This window comes from Vombatus ursinus, unplaced genomic scaffold, assembly GCF_900497805.2.
Source record: "Vombatus ursinus unplaced genomic scaffold, bare-nosed wombat genome assembly UNPS02014798.1, whole genome shotgun sequence".
NCBI classification, from domain to species: Eukaryota; Metazoa; Chordata; class Mammalia; order Diprotodontia; family Vombatidae; genus Vombatus; species Vombatus ursinus.
This window is the reverse complement of record NW_020954576.1, coordinates 5,026,915-5,048,238: the sequence shown is the minus strand read 5'-3', so window position 1 is coordinate 5,048,238 and position 21,324 is coordinate 5,026,915. Positions and strand designations below refer to the sequence as shown.

Here is a 21,324-nt window from a genome sequence, read left to right as displayed (position 1 = left end):
TTTTTCAGAAGATTAGCCTAATTATTATCTCTTCTCTCTCTAATACTCAATCTCTTTCTTTCTGTCAACTTCTTTCCTGCCCCCTACAAACTTGACCAACATGCCCACAACCTTAAAAAACCCTCACTGGAACCTAACATCCCCACTAACTATTGTCCTACATCGCTTCTCAGCTAAACCACCTGAAAAAAGTTGCATGTAATCAGTGCCTCTATTTCCTGTACTCTCATTCTCTTCTAAACCCTCTGAAGGCTGATTTCTGATTTAATCACTCAGCTCAAACTGCTCTCAGTTGTGTCAGAGATGGGACTCAGACCAAGTTTTTCCTGACTCCAAGTCCAGTTCTTTATCCATTACATCATGATTACGGGAGGGACTGTAACAGAAAGAGATGGAAATGGTCCCTTTTAGACATGGGTGATGGCACGAGCAAAGACTTGGAATGGGAGGAATTCAGATGAGACTAGGGGACAGAAAGCAGCTGAGTTTGGTTGGAACACTGGGCACGTGAAGAGGATTAGTTTGAGAAACGTCTGGAAAGGTAGGTTGGGGTCAAATTGAGCAGGATCATGAATGCCTGCATCAGTCAAGTCAACAAGCATTTATTAAGCACCTACTGTGAGCCAGGTACTGTATTTAGTAATAGGCATAGGGATACAAAGAAAGGCAAAAGCCCTTGAGGAGCCCACAGTTTAATAGAGGAAACCACATAAAAACAACTACATACAAACAAGATACAGGATAAATTGGAGATGATCTCAGAAGGAAGGCTAAGATTTAAGGAGGTCTGGAAGCCTTCTTGCAGAAGGTTGGTCTTTATCCCAAGAGACAGAGATAAAGAAGAGACAGAGTTCTGGTCATGGGGAACAATGAATGTAAATGCCCATATTTTATGCTTTGTTCAGTAAGCAATGGGGAGACACTGAATTTTTTTGTTTGTGTTGTTGTTTTATAGAATGTCATTAGTGTATCAGGAAGATCATTCAGTCTATTGAGGAAGAAAGAAACACAGAGGCAGGTAGACCAGTTAGGAAACTACTTCAAAATTTAAGTGACAAGAATTGAGGGCTTGAACTATGATTATTGCAGCTAGATCAGAAAGTGCTAACTCTTTACAAGAGATGTTATAGAGATAGAAATTAGAACCCAGGCAATAGACTGAATGTTTCTGATGAGAGCAAGGGAAAATCAAAGATAACTCCAAGGTTATGAACCTAGATGACTAGAAACATATTGGTTACATTGAGAAAAAAAGAAAAGTTAGTTGGAAAGATAAGGTTACTTTTTTTTTTGTCTTGTTTTGTTTTGTGGAAAGAAATGATTATGATGCAGTTTTGAAAGCGTATTATTTGAAATGCCAATAGGATATCCAAGTGGAGATGCTTTTCAAGAACTTGGAGAGCACTAGCTTTCTTGGCTTTAATTTCATTATCTGCAAAATGAGGATACTCTGTGTCCTAAATAATCTATAGACTAATATTGTTAGTTTGAGATAGGAGACTGGAGGGCAGGGAAGAGATTGGGAACAGAAATAGAGATTTGGAAGTTAAAGCAAAGGTTAGAATGAAATGGAATAGATCATGTTTATTGGGAAGAGATAGGGAGCCAGAAAGAGACACCAGAGGTTCAGTCAGAGAGGTAGATGGAGAATCAGGCAAATGAAGTAATTGTGGTGGGCAAAGGAGAACAGGAAAATGCCTTGAGATGAGTCTAACAGGGGTGAAAGATGGATTAGAAGTGGGAGAAAGTGGTGGTAGAGAATGATGAGATTATTTTAGGCTGTGGGCCCAGAAAAGATTGAAGGAGGGTGGTAACAATAGGAATGGAAAGGAGAATTTAATGACTGGTAATCCTTTTCAGATTTCAGACTACTTGCTGAACTAGATTTAAAAAGAGAAATTGGAGAAAAAAAATTATTTGGCCCAAATTTTTTAGGAGAAGGATATTTTGCTTGTTTGGGGTTTTGTATCCTTTGTACTGTAATTTACAGATTACCAGACACATCATCCCCATCCCCATCCCCATCCCCATCCCCAACCCCATCCCCAACCCCATCCCCATCCCCATCCTCATCCTCATCCTCATCATAGAGTGCCTTAAGGTTTGCAAAGTGTTTTACATACATTTTTCTCTTAGCCTATAAGGTGTATGAGGAAACAAGATTGAGAGAGAAAAGTTAAATGACTTGCCCAGGGCTACAGGGCTATTAAGAGTCTGAGGTAGAATTTGAACTCAGGTCTTCTTGACTCGTAAATCCAGCGTCTAGTCATTGCATCACCTAGCTACCGTAGTAAACACTGAAATGAAATGAATTGAATTTTTAATTTAAATAAATTTAAACACGGGTTGGTTGGTCTTCTGGTCACGGTCTTTGTTTCACAAAGACATAATGGAAAAAGAATGACTCACAAAGAACAAAATATCTTAACAATGGTACCTTCAGTTGCATTGAAGAGGAAAAAAGTCCCAAATCTGATCGTTTATTTAGTTTATTTAATAAAGGCATACTCTAACATACTTCTCTTACTCATCATCTGTGAAACACTGACAAGAGAAAGGGAGATTTACAGTTGAGTTCTGGCCATACAGAGACGGGAAGGAAGGGTCAGAGGAACGGGAAGAAGTTGTTAGGTTGGGGGGGTTAGAGAGGAAAGTTTCGGGGAAAGGGAATCAGGGAAAACATGGGAAAAAAGAGTTGAGGAAGAGACCAGAGGAGAGCTAAAGATCAGAGAGGCGTGGGAGAGGGAAACAGGAGGATGATTCCAGCCAATAGGCGTCGGCCAAATTGTTTCGCTCTTGGAAACTGAACTGGACGCCAGGATGGAGCTCCTTCCTGTGGCGACCCCCAGGAGTGGGTCTAGTCCCCGCCGCCGCAGGCCAGTGGTTGGTGCTGACTTAGGGGTGGAGAAGGTGCAAGAGGTGTAGGGTACAGGTAGAGAGCGCTATAACCTCAGCCTCCAAAGGCTGCAGCTACAGCAGCAGCAGCCACGGCGGGCGCAAGGCCAGGTTCCGCCTCTTTTCCCCCCCACTCCCCGTCGGCTCCCCTCGAGTTATGTCATCGTGAAGCTAGAGAGAGACACACACACAGAGACAAGGAGCGCTTTCGCTTCAGTAGGCTCTGTGCGAGGCTCTCCTGGGTCAGTCTCTTACCCCTAGCCGCGTTGTGACTTGGTGGCTGCCCATTAAGGAACAGCGCCAGTCACATTTCTCTCCCAAATCCTCCTTTGTCTCGCCACTTTTTCTTCGGAATTCCAGTTTTTCTGGGTGGCTCGTTGAGAAGAGGGTGTTCCACCGTTTCGCTTTCTGGCTGGAAGACTACAGAGTGGTGAGGAGAGAGCCGGCGGGCCAGTCTCCTCTTGTCACCGGAGAGCGGGGAAACAATTTGGGCCGGAGCGGGAAGAGGGGGGCCGCGGATCTTTCCCGGCTCCCCCGGTGGACGCCTGCAAAGCTGCCTGGACGCAAAGAGGAGACGGGAGCCGCCGCCCGGACCGTACCGGCTTCGTACTCCCCAGAGGACTGGGAGCGAGGAAGAGATCTCTATCCAAGGGGAGCTCTGTCCACGGGGCAGTGAAGTGCCCTTTGCGCTCGGGGGAGCCAGGCTTCCCTCTCCCAGTTCCCCGAGCGCCCCGCGCCGGCTCTCCTTTATCCCCTTTGCTTCCTCCCCCGCGGGAGAAAGGCCAATGCCGCCTCAGCAGGGGGAAGCGGAGTACATCAGCAAGCCAGTGCCGGGCTGCTGCAGCTGCGAGGTGCCGCCCGTGCCCCCGCGCCGGGTGCGCAGCAGCCGGGGCGCAGCAGCCGTCGCCCTCGGAGCAGCCCTGGGCAACCGCTGCCGGGCTGGGGGTGCGGAGCGGCGGAGCATCAAGTGCGTGCTGGTCGGGGACGGCGCGGTGGGGAAGACGAGTTTGGTGGTGAGTTACACCACGAATGGGTACCCCACGGAGTACATCCCTACAGCCTTCGACAACTTCTCGGGTAAGGCAGGAGTTGGAGACCGGGCTCCAGGGAGCTCGTGTTTTTACTGGAGAGGAAGAGACGAAGAGCAATGTATTCGTTGTTATAAATGAGTTATTAAGAAGCAAAGCTATCAAAGTGATTTCTTCTGAGGGGGCGTGTGGGTGTTGCTGTCCATTCGATAGAGAAATGCCGTAAATTAATCATGCTACTGGCTTCCACCACCTCGAGGGAAGGCATGTTTGGAGGAAAATGTAAGGAGGTTATCCCGGCTCCCCAAACTTGTTGGGGTGGAAGTCAAGTGCATACAGAAATTTAAGAAAAAAAAAAAGCTTGGGGGAGGGAGTAGTCCCTGCGATCTAGCCTAATTTTTAATGAGAGGAAGAAACAAATTAAAAAGGGAAACCTCTGATTGCCAGTATAGTTGTCCTGGGGCGAAAAATGCTGAGTCCGGGCGAAACCTCCTGGCGCCTGGTTTGAAAGTTTTAATTGGAGGGTGATAACTGGGTGTGCTGTTATCAGCAGGGCCTGGGACTTTCAGTCCTTTCTGGTGGTGTGCCTGACTTTGTGCTGGCTGAACTTTAAAGCGCCGTAGAAACTGCCAGATAAGGTTTAATTTGCATCAAAATAGCACCAATCACAACTCACAAATCCTCTTAGCCGAAATTATTCACGGGTGTGGGCAGGTTTTCTTTCTTCCTGGCCTTCCTCCCCATAACAATAGCAAGGTCTATTTCCGATTTTAAGTATCTCTTTAGTTTACTTCTCGCCCCAACCACGCAGTTCTTAGAGGGTCTGTTGATGCGTAGGTAAACTCTCTCGTTAATTACAACCTTCTTTGTGATTTTTCCTCTGTCTTTGTCACTTTCTGGAAGTTTTATGGTACCCTTGAAGAGTGTGTGATTAGCAAACGTTTATTGTAGTTTTTGTTCTTTCTGCACTCACTCCCTTAACGACCCACTTTTCCGAGCTATTAGTAACTCGTTGTGGTGAAGAACGGGCAATTTATTAAGCCATCAAGACAAACTGGATGGACATTATCTGAAGTGATTTTTTTAAAAAAAATTAACAATTGAATTTTCCCCCTTTTCCTTCCTGTCTTCCTACCCAATTGATGGTAGGATCATTTAAAACCAATCTAGAATTCATCATCGTTGATGAAAAAAATTCTACCAAGGCTTGTTGGAATAAAAAAGAAAAAAAAATCTTCGAATCCTGGTCAAAAGGTGAACTGTTTTTTAAAAAAATCCCTTATTTGAACAGAACGAAGAGATAAGCAGAAACCTCTTTTATAAACAGAACAATGCAGGTAGCTGCTGTTTGCACATGGTCTCCAAACAAGCTTGAGTTTTGTGATAAACTCTGCAGTCAGAAAATTTTCCCAAGGGAAAACAAAAATATTTACTGTGGCTTCCCAGTGATTTAGAGCAGTGAGGTTGATTCCCACTTACCCCCAGCCCTCTCTCACACCACCCCCCTGTTGTTTTTAAGTCTTTCTGAAACATAAATGTGACAAGAGAATAAATCCTCTGGACCTGGAGGAAAGGGCTGTGTCTCTTTTGGTCTCATCAAAGGGTTGTCTTTCCTTCAGTGATTTGCTACTTCATCAGCTGCACTGAAGTGAATTGTCAAGCCCTGAAGGGTTTGTATACCCAAATGTTTGTGGCTGATCAGGTTCCAGCTCTTCAGGCTATTAAGTCTAAATTAATTGAAGAAACTAAAAGAAATCGTGTTGGTGGGAGGGCCTGGGTAGGGATGGGGGTGGAGGGTAGAAGGTTATTCTCTTGTGAATGATTAAAGAAACTCCTCATTACACTTTTCTTTGTGTCTTTTCTTCTTAGCTGTTGTGTCTGTGGATGGCAGGCCCGTGAGACTCCAGCTCTGTGACACAGCGGGCCAGGTCAGTAAAGTAACTCCTTGAAAATAACTTCTTAAAAGAGGTTATGGGTTTACAAATGTTTTACCAAGGGACTGAGTTATCCTTCCAGGGCATCGTGAGATCATCCTTCTCAAGCTTGCTCTTGGCTGTATCATGAATAGGGAGAGTATAACTACTAATAAACTTTCTGAAAGGTTTGGCCAGGCCCAGCTAGTGGTGACCAAGGTCATTAGACAAGGAAACAATTCTTAAACCTTAGTCTCTTTCTCTATTCACCATGTCCTCGTGTCGTTTATCTTTGTATGAGTGAACTACACACAGTGTAACACTTAGAATCATTGATTTAGAAATGGAAGGGATCTAAGAAGTCGTCTAATATCTATTCCCTTGTTCTACAGAAAGCTGAGGTCCCCAGAGGTGACATGGCTTACCTGTGGTCACACAGGTGGTAAATGGCAGAGCCAGGATTGAACACACATTCTCCAACTTCAAATTCAGCACCTTTTCCCCGCTGTACTAATATATTATATCCTTGAAATGTTAAAAGTTAAATACTGGAAACTCTTCTAGACTGGTATAATTCTATTTTTCCCTAATTAAATTTGATTTTCAGATCTGCATTTTCTCCCTCTCACCGAACTCCCCAACTAAAAAAGCAAGAAAAACAAAATCTGTTACAAACACGTACAATGAAGCAAAACAAATTCCCACACTGACCATGCCACTGCCCTGTTCCCCTCCCCCCCAATTCTGAGTCCATCATCATTCAGAAGGTAGGAAGCATTTTGTGTCCTTGGGAATTGTAGTTGGTCATTGTGTTGATTGGGGCTCCTAAGTCTTTCATAAAATTCAATTTAACATATGTTTATTGAATGCTTGGTATGTGCCAAGCATGATGTTAGATATTAAGAATACAAAGACAAAAATGAAAGTCCCTGCCCTCAAGAAGCTCACATTCTATCAGAGAGAAACAACTTATCACAGATAAATCTACAGAATAAATACAAAGTAATTTTCAGATAGATGGGAGAAGAGTACTAATGACTAGGGGTCTCAAGAATAGTAAAGACCTCTTGTAGGAAATGGCCTTTTAGTTGAGCCAGGGTGCCAAGAGGTGGGGTAGTGGAGAGAGAAGTTGTATTTATTCATGGGTCCCAAACTGTTAGAGAGAACAGCAATTAGTCTAGTTATGGAGAGTGTGTTAGAGGGAATAAGGTGCAGTCAGCATAGAAAGATAGTTAACTAACTTTTATTAAGCAGGCATTGTGCTAAGTACTGGAGATACAAAAATTTAAAAAAAGGCAAAAAAACAATCCTTAATTTCAGTGTAATGGAGGAGACAACATATAAACAACTATATGCAAATAAGACACATTGGAGTAGTCTCAGAAGGAAGACATTAAGATTAAGGAAGATTGCAATAGATTGGAGAAAGATTGTTAAAGGCTTTAAATATCAAACAGATAGCTTTATTCTTGAGTCAAGAGGGAGTCATTGAAACTTCTTGAGCAAAGGAGTGACAAGTTTGTACCTATGCTTTAGGAATGTTACATGTTAACTGTATGTAGGATGGATTAGAAAGAGGAGAGGCTGGATGCAGTGAGACTGTTTAGGAGTCTGGTGAAAAGCCATGTGAGGGATAATGATGAAGGCTTGAGTCAGAAAGGTTGTGATGTTAGTGGATAGTGATGGGGGTGAATGCAAAAGATGTTTCAGAGGTAGAATTGACAAGACCTTGGTAACTGATTGGACAAAGTGGAGTGGTGAGTGAGAATGGAGTTGAGGATAATTCCTAGGTTTTAAATTTGGTTGACTAGAAGAACAGTGGTACCCACAACAGAAATAGGGAAGTTGAGAGGAGAGATGGATTAAGGTGAAAGGTGTTTGGGGCATTGAGTTTGAGGTACATATGGTTACATAACTTAGATCTTTATCAGGTTTGTTAGTTCTTTTTTGAGGGGCATATTGTCGATTTCCCTTAAAAACAAGTCCCCTCTCCTTCCCGGCTCTCTTCTTCTATGATCCATCTTGGGTATAATCTAAATCAGAGTTGTCAAACTCACCTGTGTAAGTGAGGTCAGAACCAGATTAAAATGCAATTGGGAAATGTTTAACAAAAATAAATAAAAATACAATAAAAAGTAGACAATGTTAATTTGTGGTTTTCTAAGGCAATATACATAGGGCAGGAATCCATTTCTGTTTGAGTTTGACACCATTGATCTAAATAATTTTTCTAAAGCTCTCATCTGCTCAAAAAAACTCATGGATCCCTCTTGCCCATAGGATAAAATCACAAAAATCCTAAGCCTAGCATTTAAGGCTGACCACAATTTGGCTCCCATGGAACTTGATCCAACTTCATGATACACTGGCACATGCTCATCTCTTTTTTTCTAGAATGTATGCCTTCCTTATCCTAGCCTCTTAGAATCCTTGTCTTCCATTCAGATGTTTCCTCCTACAGGAAACCTTCCTTGATCTTCCTCAATTGTTAGTTTGCCCTTCTTATTTTCCTTGTATTCTCTTACTTGTATGAGATACCACAAACTCCACCCCAATAGAGTGTAATCTACTTGAGGGGATAGGGGCTGCTTTTCTATTTTATCCTTGTGTTTCCAGTGCCTAGAAAAGTGCTTAGAACATACTAAACACTTCATAAATGTTTGTTGTAATGAATCCAATCTGTATTGGTATATAAAACTACAGATTCTTAAGGTCTATTTTTGATATATCGAATAATATAATATATCTAAGACTCAAGTCTTGGTGTTCAGGAAATATCTCACATTTATCATCATCAGATACCATGTAATTAGTACCTTATTTATGTACATGACCCTGTACAGGACCTTCTAGAAAGCAGGTTGTTAAAGATGATTTTTGTCCCTTAGAAGCTTATAATATTTACAGAGTAATTTATGGTTGTTTCCATTCATTTGCAGTCATTCCACAAGGCAGGTATATATTATTTTATTTTATAATAATGATTTTATAGCTGAGGAATCCAGAAAGTTTCAGTGATTGGTTCCAAGGTCCTAGAGTTAATGGCTGGTAGGGACTAGTCTCTGCATTTTTTAAATCAGTCATTTGGCTTATTTAGCCCCATTATCTTTTAGAACATAGAAACTGCTGTTTAGCATGACCCAAGTTTAGAAGCTAATAAATTGAGAGTTCATGCCCAGTCAGTCTTTTGAAATATTTTGAATATATTTATTCTTGTCTGGCAAAGAATGAGACATTTGCCAAAAGAAGGTGAGGTACTAGGAGTTTTGAGTTGATGGTGTAATAAAAGGGGGATGGGAAGGATTTGGTATCCATAAACTCATGCTTGGATCAACATATTAACCAATGGCAAAGGTAAAGGATATAGCAATACCCTTATTCATTATATAACCCATTCATAGCCAGGTTTTAAATTGTTAGACCATTGAAACTGGTTCCAACCAATAATTTTCCTTTGTTTCTAACAAGTAATTGCAGACCTGGAGAACTGATGGGGTAAAGTTGCACAGTGAGTACCATGAGACATTACGCTGATAACCACATGGCCACTCTGAATGAGGCTAATCTTCCATTTCTGAAGAGATTTAAAGACTGGTGCCATCTGTCACTAGGGCCAAAGCCAGTTCATCGTCCTGGTGCTCCTACTCTGTGGGAGAGTCAAGTAAAGAACTGGAGTGGGGGAGTGCTTCAGACATGAAGGGTTCCAAGGTAGAACCAGCCTGGCCTTCTGTTCACACACTATCCCACTACCACTGTTCTCCTCCCTACCACCAGTGCTGACTGTTTACTTCCTGCTCACTGCCAGAATTCCCCATTTGTGGTGTGTGGATGACATGGGGTGGGTTGGTGGGGGATAGGAAAATGAGGTAAGAAGGGTTACAGAGGCTTCAGTGTTACATTAGCATGAACAAGAAGCAAGAACTGCTGAAGTACAGAATTGAGGACAAAGAAATAAGTACTTTGAAGATTAAGAAGAGGAAAATCTCCTGCATTTTTACTGTAGTTAAATACTGTGGTGATTTTTGTAATGAAAGTTTCATTCACTTTTATAAAGTTAATTTTTTTCATCATATAATGTAAGTTTGCCAACTTGTATAATGTTGATACAGTAACATCTCACTTATTGAGAAATCTACTTATCTTATTATCTTATTGAGAAATCAGAAGCAAGGAGAAGAGGCCTTTGGGGCAGTCAAAAGATGTGATAAAATCAAGGCTTTTACTCTCAAGAGAACTCTTCTCCCTTTCCACCATCCAGAAGATCATAGGTTTAGATCTCGAAGGGTCCTCAGGCCACCCAGGCCAATCTCCTCATTTTCCAAATGAGGAAATGGAGGCCTGCAGAGGTTAAGGAACTTTCCAAAGATCACACATGTAGTTAAAAAAAAAAAGACACTTAGAACCTGTTGACCTTTACTTTAGATGTTATCTATTTTGTCAGGGGTGTGTGTGTGTGTGTGTGTGTTTGTGTGTGTGTGTTTGTGTGTGTGTACAGGGGGTTGAGAGGATGCCAAGCAAAAAGCTGCTCAAGGCAGACACGTTGACAAAAGCAAAACGTGTTTTGTTGAAGTGACAGGAAGAAGAGAGGCAGAAACCTTAAAAAGCAAACAAGAAATCAGAAAGTATAGGATCACTTCATGTGGGGTCAAAGAGCCCTGCAATTCAATTTACAAACATTATTACGAAGTTCTTATGTGCAAGGCTCTTCATACTTCATTAGTTCATAAGGACCTTGCTAACAGCTTAGTACATTAATGCTTGTTTTTGATGGTTATCCTTAGTTACCAAGAAATGGTTAAATTATTTCCAGAATGCTCTGTTGAAGAAGGCAGGAAAGCATTTGTTAGATTTTATAAAGATTGCAATCATGAATGTAGAAAGTGAAACATTTTGGCACATAGCTAAACTTCATTCATGTATTTAATTGAAACGCCTCATATCCATCAATCAACAAGTATTTATTAAATACCTACTCTATGCCAGGTGTTGTAATTGCTGGAGATACAAAAACAAAACAACAAAAAGAAAGAAAAAAAAGAAAATCTACTTTTAAGAAAAATGAAATGTTTCCCAAATGATCTCCCAAATAACAGAGTTTCTTGGGTTTATAGCTCAAGATTTTTCAGCTTCTTTGGTTGTAATTGAGTATTTAGAGTCTTGCACAGAGCTTAGAACATTAGCTCTGAAAAACACCTTAAAGTTTCTCTAGTCCAGGGTTCTTAACTTGAGGTCTGTGAACTTGGTTAATATTTTGTTAACTGTATTTCTATACAGTTAGTTTTCTTTATAATCTTATGTATTTTATTTTAGACATTTAAAAACATTATTCTAGTAAGGTGTGCCTGGGCTTCAGTCTGCTAAGAAGGTCTATGGCATCCAAAGAAATAAGATCTCCTGGCTAGTCTAACAATATTTTATTAATTAAAAAATAATAATAACAGCTAGCTATATGGAAGTGACTTGAAAGCCTAATAGTAACAACTAATAAGAAGTCATTTACGTAGTGTTTTGCCAAACTAAGTAAGTACAACCTAGATGTGAGTTATTATCATTAGGCTTTCAAGCTATCTTCATATAGGCTTTAGAACTATCTTCACATAGTCTCAAACAGCTATGAGGTTGGTAGCATCATTATTATCCACATTTACAGATGAGGAAACAGGCTCTGAGAGATTGATTTCTCTTTCATACTATAGCTAAGTAAGAGTCTGCTGCAGGATTGTGACTTTGGGTCTCCTGACTTTAGTTATGCCCACAGTTTACATAAGAGATGTCAAACTCCCTTAGTAAGGCCCACAAAACTCTCAAATGCAACTGAATTGGATTAAAATGTGATTGGGAAATATTTAACAAAAGAAATAAGAATACAAGATTATGTAGATGATGTCATTGTGGTTTTCTGAGTCAATATCTGTTTCTCTTTGACTTTGAAACCACTGGTCTATACTACCGTTACCTGTTTAAAAACAACAGCAACCCAGCACTGACTGGAGACCTTAAAATAGTCTGACATTTTTCCTCTTGGACTTTGAAACTCATTTAAGAAGATGGAAAGTCCCAGATATTGCAGAATCATGGGATTTAGGTCTGAAATGTACACTAGAGATACTAGTAGAATGTAAGCTACTAAGCTATTTCATCATAGGGATGGTAGTTGGTTATTGTCATTTTTTAAAATATCCTCAATGCCTAGCAATGTGCCTGGCACATGGTGGGATCTCAACAAATGCTTATGAATGGAATTGAAATAAATTCTCTAGCCCAATCCCTTTAGTTTACAAATGAGAAAAATGAGGTCTGAAAAGGTTAAGTGATTTGTCTAATGTTATATAGGTATTGTAATTATAGCCACTAAAAGTGAACTATTGGGGCAGCTAGGTCAGGAAGACCTGAGTTCAAATCCGGCCTCAGACCAAACACTTGACACTTACCAGCTGTGTGACCCTGGGCAAGTCACTTAACCCCAATTGCCTAAAAACTAAAAAAAAGAAAAGAACTAGTAATAAAAAAAAGTGAACTATTTGTGGTCCTATTTCTCTGTCTCTCATGATGTTACTTCTGCCTGGAATATCTTTCCCTGCCATACCTATCAAAAATACTACCCATCCTTCAAATTCAGATGTCCTCTTTCGTGAAATTGTCTCAGATTCCTTCTGTTGCCTAGCGTGGCAGGTAGATGGTACAGTGGATAGAGTATTAGGCTTGGAGTCAGGAAGATCTGAGTTCAGATATGGCCACAGACACTTACCAGCTGTGTGTCTCTGGGCAAGTCACTTAACCTCTGTTTGCTTCAGTTTCCTCATCTGGAAAATGGTGGTGATAATCACCATCATCCTTATCACAAAGTTGTGAGGATAAAATGAGATAATATTTGTAAAGGATACAGCCCAACATACAGTAGGTGCTTAATAAGTGCTCGTTTCCTTCCTCTCTTCCCCTTGTCACTGGATGCTTTTTCCCTTCCCTACCACTAGAATTTGATAACAATTTATTTCTAACTATCTGCTCAGCACATTCTTCTCTACAGTGAGAGCTCTAGTCTTAATATCAGAAAACAATCTAGATTTGAGCCCTAACTCAGCCTCTTCTTAGGAAGTTGTGTGATCACTTAATGCAAATCATGAAATGTCTCTGACCATGAGTTTCCTTATCTGATAAGTGGGAACACTAATACTTGTGCTACCTGGTTTGGCTTTTCTTTATTTCCCCACACCTAACACAGTTCCTAGCATATAGTAGCTGCTCAATAAATGTGTGTTGTCTTTATTACCTCTTTTAGAGACTTGTGAGGAAAGGAATTTTAAATCTCATACTACTAATTAAATGTGAGCTGCAAATGTTGAAGTGGGAAAACGTGACAGGAGATGTGAGTTGAAATTCCAGCTCTGCTACTTAATAGCTGTATGATCGTAAGCAAATTATTTCACTTCCTGAAACTCAATTTCCAGATCTGTAAAATGGAATTATAATGTGCCATGAGTAATTGTGAAGAAAGTGATTGTTCCATTACTATGTATTACTATAGGTTTTTTGTGTACTTTTCTTATCCCTTTGTTCTTGAGTCATTTTAGTCACGTCTAACTCTTTGTGACCCCAGTTGGGGTTTTCTTGGCAAAGATATTAGTGTGGTTTAACATTTCCTTCTCCAGTTCATTTTACAGATAAGGAAACAGGCAAACAGGATTAAGTGACTTGCCCAGGGTTATACAACTAGTAAGTGTCTGAGGCCAGATTTGAATTCGGGAAGATGAGTTTTCCTGACTCCAGGCCCTGAAATCTATCCACTGCACCACCTACCTGAACCTAGTGGAGTGGAAAGAGCATTGGATTTGTAGTTAGAAGATGTGAGCTAGAATCCCAGTTCTGCCATTTATGTCCTGTGTGACCTTGAACAAATTACTTGACCTTTCTGGGTCATAGTTTCCTTCTCATTGAAATGAATGAGTTGGTTGAGATAACCTTCAAGTTCCCTTCCAGTTCTAAATCAAGGAACCCTCCGATTAGATTAGAGGGGTGAAGGAGGGTGACAGATGTCTGGTCCATCTTGAGTTCTCTTCCAGGCCTAGCATTGTTAGTGCCTTGAGTGGGATAGATGCTCTGTAGTTATTCTAATTAGATTGAATTGAACCAAAATGGGAAACATTCTGGGGCAGTAGAGTACTAGTTAGAGGTTTTGAGTTTGAATCCTGGTTTTGCTCCCTATGTGGTCTTTAGCCTAAGTTATTTCTCCTTTCTTGGCTTCATTTATAAAAGGTGGAAGGGAGTAGGGGATTGGACTAGATGAACTCAGTTGAACCAGATGACCTCCAGGGCCCCTTTGAGCTCTAAATCTGATCCCATGCAAATCTCATTCCATTCCCCCTAGATTAGTTAGTCTCCCTTTTAAGTGATTTGGATTAACACCTGCTGGTATTTCCTCAATAGTCATCCAAGGGAGCTCAAGTTTAAAGACATTACCTGATTAAGGTAATCCTCATGCTGTCCCTACTTGGTGGATGAGGCTGCCATGCTATCCCCACTTTAGATATCAAGAGATTGGAGCACAGATCCCCCAGTGTGTGAAATTACACTGAAGTGAGGTGATTCTGTAGATGCTAATTCTCTAACCTGTCAGGTAAGATACAGCTGGGTGGGTAGAAGCATGAACTTCTAAATACGAATTGCTCCTTGTGAATTTGGATTTTCTCTTCAAGGCTGTGTATACAAATAAACGCATTGGTCAAAATGAGGTTAATGCATCACCCACAGTCTTACTTTAAGTGAAAACAGAAAGATATTGGGAATTTTTAAAGAGACACTCTTTAGCTCAAGAAAAAGAGACCATAGCCAAAATGGTGTGGCTTACGATAGAGTTGCTAACAGGAGCTTCTTTAATCTATGAACCAAGTTGTATTCTCCTCACAGTAGGAACCTCTGCTGTCTGGTTTTTTTTTTTGTGTGTGTGTGTTTTTTCCCTTCTCCCCATATGATTAAACTTAATCATGCACAATTTCTTTAACACATGCCTGGCAAGTTCATACAAAGCATTTGACTCCCAGAATCCATTTCATTGAACGGAGAGTGCTCTTCCATTGGCCTTCCCCTCCATGTGCATATTGCATTTACATCAGTGAATACAGAGCTTCTGTTTAGGTAAAGGGAGCTAGGGGGCTAAGTTTTTGCTTTGCTTTCTTAGATTCTCAGACTCAGTCTCCAGAGGTCTGGTGAAGCCTGCTTCCTGGACTCCTGTCATAGACCTAGTCTCATCTCATCTAAGTTGGCCTGCTTTTTATGGGGAATGCAGGCCCTCCAACCAATATCCAAGTGTTTTTGGCCTCATTCAGCACTCAAGTGATGCTACCAGCGGGACTAATTTCTCATTGTACTTGTTCTTTGTGCTTCTTAATTTGTCATCCTCTGAGAATATGTGGGAACTTTTAATTAAAATGTTTTCTGAGCCAAGTAAAAGCCTATCTGGTTTATTTTTGCTCAGTATTTGATCTATAAAAGCAAATTTGACCTCTGATTTGGGCTTTTGAAAGCTCAGGAAGCTACTGTAATTTTTTCAGAAATACCCTGAACAATTACAGGGTTTCAACTGGACATTTTTTTTTCATATTAGTTGATCGACCTCTACTTGAAATATGACACCTTGAATGGAGATAATAAATTCTAACAAAAAGAGATGAAGAGCCTTCATTTGGGAGGGGGAAGAGGTGGTGAATAGGAAGGCTTTGACAGAGATTGATATTTGTATAAATGTGGGATTGTAAATAATGTGACAGAATGAAGAATTGTGTAGAGGAGACTATTGAATAATGCTTAATTTTTTGCATGCCACTGGATAGCTAAGTCTGTATGATGCATATTAAAATGAATGGCAGCCATAAATATGAACTTTAAATAGCAATGAGATCATTCCTATCCAAGTTTTTAGTAGGAAACTATTCGAATCTTCACATAACTGAAAATAGAACTGCATGAACAGAGGAAAAAAATAGATTTCAGATTCATACAGGTTAGAAGATCTCACTTTTAAGGTCAGAGTAAAACGGGAAGATACAGTTAATTATCTGATTAATAGAAGTTTGCAGACTGCCAATTCAGATCATTTGGAATAATTCTAACCTATCTTTTGTCCCAAGATTCACAAAGGAGACATAGGGTGGGGTTCAGCAACCTTGATGGTCCTCTAACATGTGGGAACTCTAGAAACAGGATAGGGAATACACATGGGACAAACTGGCCCATACAGAGTAGAAGAGAAAAGGTAAGCAGGTGGACTAGGAGAGAAAGACTAAGAAAGAAAGAAGAGAAAAAGAGAATGGATGTTGAGTGGAGAACAGGACTTTGCCACCTACTAAATCCATTGGTCGGTTAACACAAGTGGCATGGAGATCAGAGCATGTCACTGCATGAAAGTTTGTGGTTGGTTTTTCACTCTGCCAGTTTATAACTTTATACTTTCTAATAATCAAGTAATCAGTCAACCAACAAGCATTTATTACTGTATGCCAGGTGGTAAGGATGGAAGAAAAATAAAAAGCAATCCCTGCCCTCAAGCAGCTTACATTCTAATGGAGGAAATACAATATTTAATCAGAACATACAAGATTAATACAGAGAAGATCTAAGGTAATCTTAGACAGGAACACTTAATCTCCATGCGCTGTATACTCTTCCCCTCTGTGAAACAGACACATCTATACTATTAACTTCCTAGCTGTTATGGGGAGCATGGACCTAGAGCTGGAAGGCAGCTAAGAAGCCATCTAGTCCAGTCCTCTCTTTTTTACAGAGGAGGAAATTGAGGGCCAGGGACAAGTCACATATAGAAGTAATCCACAGAGTGGTCATTTGAACTGAGGTCCTCTATCTCTAAATTCTTTCCACTGTACCCTGAAATATTTTGTACTCTTAATTCAGTTCATCAAATATTTATTAGTCAATCAATCAATAAGCAATTATTAAGTGCCTACTATGTGCCAGGCACTGGGGTATAAGACTTCCTGTCTTCAAGAAATTTACCTTCTACTTGGGCTCTATAGATATTTTCTCTATTTTTATTTGTGGATATGGATACAGAAACTAAATTCTGAATAAATAGGAAGGTTTATACCTACAGTTTAGAGAATCTAGGCCTGAGTTACTCTTTGTGGTAGGAGAACTAAATAAAGTAAATCTTTTAATGCAGTGTTACGTACATACATGGCGAGCCAACGATAATACCCCTTTGATAGTTGTTTGATATCATGAGGGGATGCTAAGTGTTAGAAGCATATGGGAATGGAAGGATCAGTACTGACACACCCAGAAGATGGATGTCATCATCTCTACATTGAGATTGTGAACCCCTCAAAGGGGCAGTGGTATTATTACTTAGACAACAATTCCTTCCTTCCACATCCAGTTGGATTTTCATAACCTTGGAATATGCTGCCTTGAGTCTTTAAACTGTGACTAAAAAGGAATAATTCTGGAATGCTTTGTTTCATTACAGGATGAGTTCGACAAACTCAGGCCTCTGTGCTATACCAACACGGACATCTTTTTGCTTTGCTTCAGCGTTGTAAGCCCTTCATCCTTTCAGAATGTGAGTGAAAAATGGGTCCCAGAGATTCGCTGTCATTGCCCCAAAGCCCCCATCATATTAGTTGGCACACAGTCAGACCTCCGAGAAGATGTCAAAGTCCTCATTGAACTGGACAAATGCAAGGAGAAGCCAGTGGCGGAGGAGGCCGCTAAGCTGTGTGCAGAGGAGATCAAAGCTGCTTCTTATATTGAGTGCTCTGCCTTGACTCAGAAAAACCTCAAAGAGGTCTTTGATGCAGCCATTGTGGCTGGCATTCAGCACTCGGACACGCAACAGCAACCAAAGAAATCCAAGAATAGGACTCCAGACAAAATGAAAAATATTTCCAAATCTTGGTGGAAGAAATATTGCTGTTTGGTATAATGCTGCTGGCCAGAGACCCAGAAAAGGCTATTTTTAGAGGAAGTACAAATTAGAAGCTATATTAGCTTAAATGACTTTTCCTTTCACTGTATAGAAAATATGTATATGTATGTATATAATGTGTGTGTATATATATGTGTATATAAATACACATATATAAATACATTTCACTGTGGGGAGAGCCCAATTTATGTTCTTTATTCTTTTCTTTCCCTTCAATTTCTTGTGCAAGTGAATGGGACAGACATACTTTTATGCAAATGATTTTTAAGTAGATTAAGAATTTTCCAGCAGTCGAATCATTTAAAGCTATATTACACCTCATGAGAAGACACTCCACACCTAGGTAAAGATTGTGGAGTTTTTGTTGTATTTTAATATATAGAAGGACAAAGGAGCATGGTAAATTATGGGAGGAAGAAGAAAACTTGACTTAAGGCTAAACAGTGGACTGTGAACAAAGGGTCATCTCTGGGCATTTGTATCTCTCTGAAACATGGTGCCTGCTAAAGAACAACGTTTTTAGCCTTAGAACTCCATGCAAATTGCACTTTCATTAAAAAAAAATCTGAGGAAACTTGCAAAGGTTTGTGTGTGTACAACCTTAAAACAATTGGTCAATTCAGTTATGTCAGTCAAGGATAAGTGCCTGGCTAATTCAGTGGGGAAAAAAAATCTATCCAAGTGGTTATTTGGCATTGTGTAGCCCCCTCCCAAAGCCATGATTAAAAAAAAATCTATCTTTCTATCTATAGATAGATATATTTTTTAACATATATATATTTAAATCAGTTGTGGGCATTGGGCTGACGTGGGTCAAATGACATGCTGGTGTTGAGTGAGTCTGTTGGAATGTCTCCACCATTTGGTTTTAGGGAATAACCATATTAATGGGAGCAAAATGTGGCCATTGAACTTCCTGACTCCTGGCCCAAAGGTCTCCTCTTTTAGGTTCTGTAATATGTGCCCCAAACTGCTTCCTTCCCACTTTGTTTTAACTCCCAGGCTTTTCTGTGTGTCTTGAGAGCTTGCATGGCTAATTTGTACCATCTGTAAGGCATGAGAATGCTCTTTTGAAAGGAGGTAGCAAATGTTTGTGTGACACAATGTATCTTTTTTTAAAGTCTGCCAATATGTGCTCCTCAATGTTTCCCCTTTACATAATGGCTGTTCATGCTGCTGATTCAACTTTTAAAAAAATGAATGAGAATGGAGGATATGCCACAATTACTGGATTTTCAAGGAAAGGCCTGGCTTTTTCCTCATTAGAAAGCTTTTTATAAAGAGAGATCGTTTTTTGATTCCAGCCCAGGTGTGCCGTTAGAGGGCTTTTAATTTAATCGTCTGCTGAGACTGCTTTAAAAAATACCAGCTACCCTAAAAACCCGTGAAAGCATTCAGTTAAATGCAACAGATGACTTTTTCCCAAAGAACTGGCAGCAGAATAGTGCCATGTGTCTTAAAGATCATGAGAATGCTGCTGCCTAGTAATGGGAAGCTAGTGTTTTAATTGGCTGCAGCTGAGCTCTGTGGATCAGGAGACCTGTGTTCACAGCTCCTTAGCTTCCCTACTTGCCTCGGGACTTTGAGAATGTCACTTATTTGTGAGTCATGCAGATTTTCAAGTAGGTGATATTTATAAGGCATTGTTTCTCTTGCAAAATGCCACATCAGCTTTTAACACACTGTCTGACAGAGAGGTGGGGTACAGCAGGGTTTTTTTTTTCTCTTTTTTTCTTTTTAGTCTCTGATCTCAAGCTTACCCGGGTTAAATCAGCTTTTCCATATTCACGGCTGTATCTAACCTGAAAGGGAATCTTTGTGTAGCTGTGGGGTAGAAGAGTCCTAACTCCTTTTGCCTTTATGTATTTAATAGGTTCCAACCCATTTTCTCTAGAGGAAGTCCAATACCAGTCTATAATTTTTTCTTGCTCCTGCTAGTAGCTATCAAAAAACCTCTTTCAAATATATATGGAACAAAAGATTAACCTTAAATACCCATAGGCTCTTATTATTATTTATCGTTTGTTATGAAATGGTTGCCATAGTTTTTGGAAATGTTTAGTTACAACCTGAATTGATTAAAAAAAGTTGCTTAACTTCTTGTGATTCTTAAAACAAACTCTGTTGAATGAATGAATTCTAGACAATTCCCAAGCCTAATTTAAAGGATTCTATGTAAAACATTTAGTCTTTAAAAAAAAAAGGGGGGGGGGAATCAGGCCCACACACCTTCCAGTTCTGAAAGCTTCACTTAAAATGCTTTTATTTTTTATCGGGTGCTTGATTCTACACCATTGAAGTTAGAAATTGAGCCAAGAACAGAGCCCAGTACTAGCAGTACTTGGGCTAACCCTGATGCTTAAAGTTTGGTAGGCTGTTTTTATGAGTGCAGGAATTTTGATATTTTACAATGTTTTATGGAGTAGGAAAGATGGGGTTGGGCCAGAGGTTTCCCTTCATATTTATTTCTCTGTTAAATTAGGCAGGGTGGGGAAACTTCGAAAACTTTGTGTGTGTGTGTGTGTGTGTGTGTGTGTGTGTGTGTGGATAGGAAGTCAACTCATTTCAAAGCCCAGAAAACTTGTTAAATGTAAATTTGTAGCTTGGTATCGCAAAGATGATTTCTTATCAGCACCCTATTTTATAGTGTGCTAGTCTGATGTAAATCTTAAACTCTAGGGCAATATTACTATTTCAGAAAATGTGATATACCTGAGCCTGTTTTGTTATCTTTTTTTACTATGTGTATATGAACTAAGTTCTTGCAACTTTATGGACACTATGCTTTCTGTTCTTAGATATATTTGGAAAAATCACAGGTATTTTACAAAGCCAAAATGAGGAAAAAGTCCTCTACATTGCCTCTTCTCAATATTGTGCCTTACCAAGTTGAGTTTTCCTGTTTTTAAGTGTAGATGATACTGAGCAGAATGTTTCACTTGAAAATGTGGTGAGTTGGGTGGTGTGAAATAAATTTCAACCTGTATGTATTTGCATCTGCCTATCTTATGGAAGATTTTCTTTTGGAAATAAATAAGGTCCAACCACCTCTTTAAAAACACTGTACCTGATAAGCTCTTTGAGATGTTGGGTTGGGAAGCAATATACAATCAATCATTCAATAAACATTTATTAGATGCCTACTATATGCCAGGCATTATGCTAAGTTCTGGGATACTAAAAAAGAGTCAAAAGACAGCCCCTGCCCTCAAGGGGCTTATGATCTAACGGGAGAAACAACATGAAAACAAATATATTCAAAGGAAGCTTTATATAGGATAAATAGGAAATAATTAACAGAAAGAAGGCCCTGGAATTATGAGGGATTGTAGAAGGCGTCCTGTAGGAGGTGACGTTTTAATTGGGACTTGAAGGAAGCCAAGATGGTCAGTAGCCTGAGGTGGGGGGGGGTTGAGAGACGAAGAAGCATTTTAGGCATGAGAGACAGCCAGAGAGAATGCCTCCCTAAGTTGTGTGAAAAGTTTTTTTGTTGGAATTGAAGAGGAACCATTAGGAATGATTAGAATGGGGATACAGGAAGTTGTCCCTA

General features: G+C 40.0%; 1 protein-coding gene across 1 annotated transcript; it reads left to right on the top strand.

The window, feature by feature from the left end:
- The first annotated feature begins 3,083 nt into the window (after positions 1-3,083).
- Positions 3,084-20,764, top strand: LOC114050213 (rho-related GTP-binding protein RhoU). Its single transcript, XM_027871862.1, has 3 exons — positions 3,084-3,972; positions 5,793-5,851; positions 17,316-20,764. Exons 1-3 carry the CDS (start codon positions 3,681-3,683, stop codon positions 17,769-17,771), a joined length of 807 nt encoding a protein of 268 aa, XP_027727663.1. The 5' UTR covers positions 3,084-3,680; the 3' UTR covers positions 17,772-20,764.
- The last annotated feature ends 560 nt before the right edge of the window (positions 20,765-21,324 follow it).

Bases quoted from the DNA above. Each gene is read 5' to 3' on its own strand.
- LOC114050213 (XM_027871862.1), top strand. From the start codon at position 3,681: ATGCCGCCTCAGCAGGGGGAAGCGGAGTACATCAGCAAGCCAGTGCCG. The intron at 3,973-5,792 runs GTAAGGCAGGAG...TTTTCTTCTTAG, and splicing joins AGCCTTCGACAACTTCTCGG to CTGTTGTGTCTGTGGATGGC. The intron at 5,852-17,315 runs GTCAGTAAAGTA...GTTTCATTACAG, and splicing joins TCTGTGACACAGCGGGCCAG to GATGAGTTCGACAAACTCAG.